The sequence below is a fragment of the Solanum stenotomum genome, chromosome 8 (assembly GCF_019186545.1).
Source record: "Solanum stenotomum isolate F172 chromosome 8, ASM1918654v1, whole genome shotgun sequence".
Classification (NCBI taxonomy): Eukaryota; Viridiplantae; Streptophyta; class Magnoliopsida; order Solanales; family Solanaceae; genus Solanum; species Solanum stenotomum.
Genome location: NC_064289.1, coordinates 51949263 through 51955262, shown reverse-complemented (window position 1 = coordinate 51955262; position 6000 = coordinate 51949263). Strand labels below are relative to the sequence as shown.

At 36.1% G+C, this 6000-nt stretch overlaps 2 protein-coding genes across 4 annotated transcripts in view; one reads left to right on the top strand and one right to left on the bottom strand.

Moving 5' to 3' along the window:
- The window catches only part of LOC125875232 (probable serine/threonine-protein kinase PBL9), a 1122098-nt gene that overhangs the window by 868953 nt on the left and 247145 nt on the right, over nucleotides 1–6000 (bottom strand). The window lies entirely within an intron of this gene.
- On the top strand, nucleotides 1832–4643 carry LOC125873926 (uncharacterized). Its single transcript, XM_049554750.1, has 5 exons — nucleotides 1832–2607; nucleotides 2691–3002; nucleotides 3085–3151; nucleotides 3231–3497; nucleotides 4086–4643. Exons 1-5 carry the CDS (start codon nucleotides 2009–2011, stop codon nucleotides 4641–4643), a joined length of 1803 nt encoding a protein of 600 aa, XP_049410707.1. The 5' UTR covers nucleotides 1832–2008.

Sequence of the window (6000 nt, the reverse complement as noted above, 5' to 3'; positions counted from 1 at the left end):
AAGTTGTTTAAATAAGTTAAATTAATTAATGTGGTTTAGTTGGTGGATTTAGTGTTGTATTAAGTCAAAACTAAACTAGTTAAAGAGTTAAAGTTGTTTAAATAAGTTAAATTAATTAATATGATTTAGTTGGTGGATTTAGTGTTGTATTAAGTCAAAACTAAACTAGTTAAAGTTGTTAAGTTGTTTAAATAAGTTAAATTAATTAATGTGATTTAGTCAATACTAGACTAGTTTTAGGACTTCTACTAGTAAAATTATTATTAAATTTTATTTGTAATATAATTGAATATCTATATTTTTGTAGATGGATCATCGTTTGTGGATGTATAATATGCATTATGAAACTGGTGCTGGTTTGAAACCTGAGTTTTTTGACGGTGTTAGAAATTTTATTGAACATACAATGACACTTGACATTTTCAAGATTAATGGATTGGTTAGATGTCCTTGTAGTGTATGTAAGTGCTTAAAATTTTTCAATCCAGATAGAGTTATGGTTCATTTGTACCGTAATGGATTTAAGCCTAGATATTTTGTATGGAGTGATCATGGAGAAAGTGATGGATTGGATGGTATCTTTTATAATTCGATGCCTGTTGATGTATATAATATGGTTGCACCACATGGCCAAATTAGGGTTGAACAAGTTAGAGTTGAACATGATAGGGTTGAACATGATAGAGTTCATTAAATGATTAATGATGCTTTCGGGGTTCAAGGTGGGATGGAATCGGAACAATATTTTGATGAAGTTCCTAATGAAGAAACAAGACACTTTTATGATCAATTAGAAGAGTCTAGTCGTCCACTATGTGAAGGGAGTCCGCATTCTGCCTTGTCAGTTGCGGTTAGATTAATGAATATTAAATCAAATTGGAATGTTCCTAATGCTGCTATGGACTCAATGATTGATCTTTTGGGTGAACTAGTTAATCCGGAGTTTAACATACCAAAGAACTTCTATCAGGCAAAGCGTTTGGTGTCTAAGTTAGGATTGACGTATGATAGAATTCATTGTTGTGTTAATGGATGCATGTTGTTTTATAAGATTGATAGTGAATTAGAAAATTGTAAGTTTTGTGGACATACTCGTTATAAGAGGACTCCGGCTGGAAAGATGGTCCCAGTTCAGGTGATGCATTATCTACCTCTCATTCCTAGATTAAAGAGGTTGTATGCATCGATGAGGTCTGCCCCACATATGAGATGGCATCGTGAATATAGAAAGCCGTCGGGTGTCTTGTCTCATCCATCTGATGGTGAAGCATGGAAGCATTTTGATAATGTATATCCTGATTTTGCTAGTGAACCAAGAAATGTTAGATTGGGGTTGTGTTCAGATGGCTTCACACCATTCTCTAATAATGCTTCGCCTTATTCATGTTGGCCGGTATTTCTTACTCCGTATAATCTTCCTCCTGAAATGTGCATGACCAGTCCCTACATCTTTCTAAGTTGTGTTATTCCAGGTCCCCGAAATCCAAAAAGTTTGATTGATGTATATCTACAACCATTGATAGATGAGCTCAAACAATTGTGGTTTGAAGGCGTTTTGACTTATGATATATCAACTAAGTAGAATTTTATCATGCGTGCTTCTTTAATGTGGACTATTAATGATTTTCCTGCATACGGGATGTTGTCTGGTTGGATGACAGCTGGAAAGCTAGCATGTCTGTATTGCATGGAAAATAGTAAGGCATTCACTTTAAAGCATGACAGAAAAAATACATGATTTGATTGTCATCGTCAGTTCTTGCCAATGGACCAAGAGTTTAGAAAGATGAAAAATGCATTTAGGAAATATAAGGTTGAAAGTGACCCCCCACCTCCATTACTCACAGGGCATCAAATTTGGGAGAGAATTTCTCAATTACCTAAAGTTACAGAAGCTTCACCTTCTAGACTTCCTGGATATGGTGTTGAACATAATTGGACCAAACAAAGCATATTTTGGGAGTTGCCGTATTGGAAGGACAATCTGCTACGACATAATCTAGATGTGATGCACATTGAAAAAAATTACTTTGACAATTTGTTTAACACAGTGATGGATGTTAAGGGTAAGACAAAAGACAATCCAAAAGCTAGAATGGACATAAAGGAATATTGTAGGAGAAAAGAGTTATGGCTGCAGGAATTACAGAATGGTAAAATAGTTAAGCCCAAAGCCAGCTTTTCATTCACATTGGATGAGAAACGTGAAATTATTGAGTGGGTTAAAAATTTGAGGATGCCAGAGGGCTATGCTTCGAATTTAGGAAAGCGGGCAGATATGAATGAAGGAAAATTGATAGGTATGAAAAGTCATGATTGTCATGTGTTCATGGAAACTTTAATTCCTATCGCTTTTAGCCATCTACCCGAAAGGATATGGAAACCAATCACAGAGATAAGTCTTTTTTTTAAAGATTTGTGTTCTGGAAAGTTGTTGGAGAGTAGTTTAGATAGGATGGAGGAAAATATTCTTGTCACTACTACTAAGTTGGAGAAGATATTTCCATGTGGTTTTTTTGATGTGATGGAGCATCTTCCAATTCACCTTGTACAAGAGGCCCGCCTCGGAGGTCCGGTTCAAACAAGATGGATGTATCCATTTGAGAGGTATCCATTTGAAATATTCACTAAGTTATATATATTCGCCAAGTCTTTTATATATTAACATATATATACATATATGCATGCAGAAAAATTGGTAGTTCGAAGCAAACGATTAAGCAAAGGGGAAGGATCGAAGGATCATTTGTTCAAGGTCATATTGGGAGAGAAACATGTGATTTTTATTCTTATTACTTTGGTCATGATGTGTCATGTAGGAGAAACAGGCCCAATCGCAATGATGAAGGCGATATTGATCCTTTATTTCCACCAATATCAATTTTTAATCAAAATGGTCGAGGATCTAAAAAGCGTAGAAAGCGAGGCTTCACTGATATGGAAATGCAATCAGCTGTGACACATATTTTGCTTAATTGTCCAGAGATTCAATCATATGTCAAGTAAGTGTTAAAAATATGTTATTAAATTACATACTAATAAGTGATCATTAACTAACGAAATACTTTAATGTAAAATGATCAGCTTGTTCGTAAACACATGGGGTAATGAAGCCATCTATACAGAATTTTCCAAATGGCTGAGGAACTATGTAAGTGTGCAATCACTAAGTATTTAATAATATATTCATGTTATACTAAATTATATTACTTGAAATAACAATCGCGTAGGTTTACGATGAATACTCAAGTGTCCAACATTTGCAATTAGTGAAAGAAGTAGCCCTTGGACCTGAATCTCAAGTACTGGCAATGAATAAGTATTGTGTCAATGGTTTTAAGTTTCAAACTGAAGAAGTATCTAGGAACAAGAAAACAAATAATAGCGGTGTCTATATACAAGGTGATGTTGATGGTACTGGTCAAACTATTGAATATTATGGTGTAATTCAAGAGATTATTGAAGTGAGGTATTCAGGTTGGCCTAATAAGAAGATTGTATTATTTCGGTGTGAGTGGTTTGACCCATCACATAGAGGCACAAAGGTGGACCATCAACATAATATAATTGAAGTTAAGCACACCAGGAAATACAGAAGTTATGATCCTTTTATTATTGCACAACATGCTAAACAAGTGTATTACGCTTCATATCCATTGTGTAGAGACAAAGTTGATTGGTGGGTTGTTATAAAAAGTAAGCATGTGGGAAGAATTGAAATTGCCAATGTCTTAGATGTGGCGTATCAAAATGATGTTGCAATTGTTCAACAACAAGTTGATGTTGAATTGGAAACCACACTACAACATCCTCAACACATATTAGAAGAAGTATCTGATGATGAGATATTGAATGTTGAGGAAGAAATATCCGAGAATGAGGAAAATGAATCATTTGATGATGAAGAATGGGACGATAATGAAAATGAAACAACTGAGGAGGAAGAATGGGAGAATGATGGAATTGAAACAAGCGAGGAGGAATAGTGTAGAATGAAAGCTAGCTAGTACATATGTAAGTGTATGTTACTAATTTTATTTAATTTATGATTTTTATATATATTATACATGTAAATTTGCATACAGATGTCATCAGGCGGTGACGGTGATAGATATCGCGAGCATCTTGGAGTTGGCCAGACTAAACAGGCTAAAAAGAAGAAGTCTAGGAGACCGATAGATCCTGAGGATATTGCAGGATCTATTACTTCTGCGCCAGAGCGCATCAGCCATAATGCTCATTTATTTGCTGTTCCGTTTGGTACGGCAGATCCTCAGCAATATTATCTTAATTATCGTCAACCAGTCGGTGCTTCATCTACTTCACAAGCATTGCATTCACGACGCTACGAGGACCTACCTTTACAGGCTATTCGTCGAGCACGACCCTTATCGGCAGGTACTCCATCTCCCACAGGTACATCTCCTCAGTTATCTGCCATGAGGCTTGGAGATTCTAGTAGCGAGCATTCAGATGCTATGGCCGGTACGCCTCCATTGACTCAGCGTTTTGTGCATCCTGTTGTATCACCCTCGTCTACAGTTGCACCTAGTGCTACACCACATGATACGATGTCTGCTCTAGCTCCTGGGCAGAAGGACAAACTTGGTAGAGTCATGATTGAGCCGGATGGATCATCATAAGTTTGTTTTGTTATCTATTTGTTACTTTATTTTATTTATTTCTTATACTTTAATATATTATTCATGAACTAACATATTTATTATGTGTTTTGCAGGTGGCATCCTGCAAAGGATGCTGCTCGGGCTTTAAAAGAGTGTGTTAGAAAACTTTATACACAAGCTTATCACTCTTGGAGCGAGATTCCAAACAGTATACGCCAGGCGATGTTTAATAACTTTAAGGTATATATTTTTTAGTTAAGTTTAGTATACTTTACTTTTTTTTACTATCGATTTAATTAACGTTATTCAATTTTTTTTCAGACTATGTGTACTTGGGAGTCGAGGTACAATTTGGTCGTTGGGACCACATTTGAGAGGAAGACATCCACCATACTGTCTAACTGGCTAAAGAGCGTTCGGGATTGTGGTGAACGTCCCAGTTGGATGTTGCCTCATGTTTTTGCTGAATTGGGTCAGTATTGGAAAATAGACAAGTTTAAGGCAATATTAGATCAAGCCAAAATGGCTAGAGGCAGTCTTAAAGGTGGCTCGTTGCACACCGGAGGTGCAAAGACGGTTGGAACAATTGCACGAGAGATGGTAAGTTCTAATTCAAATTTTTAAATAAATAATTAGTTGATACATATATGTCGTTATAAATTTCAGTTTTTATTTATAGGAAAAAGAATTGGGACGCACTCCCATTGAACCAGAGGTTTTCAAAAAGACTCATGTCAGGAAGAAAGAAAATGAGTCAGATCCGGATGTGTGGGTGGAGGAAAGGGTCGAACGAACTTATGTAAGTTATTTAATATGAAAAATATATATCAATACTGAATATATTTATGATATGTATATATATTGATGTCAATATTTATATTTAATATGCAGAATGACTTTAATAAGTACGTTGCTGAGAATCTAGATAGTTTGCCAATTGACACCTGAACTGTCCACTCAGATTTGGAAAGAAAAAGTGGTAGGGGGTACACACAAAGGTAGATGCTATGGTCTAGGCTCTCACAACAATGTTAGACGCCTTCAGTCAGGCTTAGAAGGTATTGGATCGTCACGTCAAACTGAGGCACTTGACGGTGTTCAGATAGCTGCTATGTCGGATCAAATAACTAAACTTACAGCGGCACTAGTAGAGTCGAAGCGGAAAAAAGTAGCTGAACAACAAAGCATGAGTGAGACCGTTCAGCAAATCAAAGAACAAGTGATGAACCTCGCTCGTCGACCTACTACTTCGACTCCCGATGACACCGACGACGAGAGTAATGAGGATGATTATGTAGATCTCACTCCCTAGGTTAGATCTCTGGACATTTATGAACTTTTTGAAATTTTAAAACGAATTTTAAAAAACTTTATA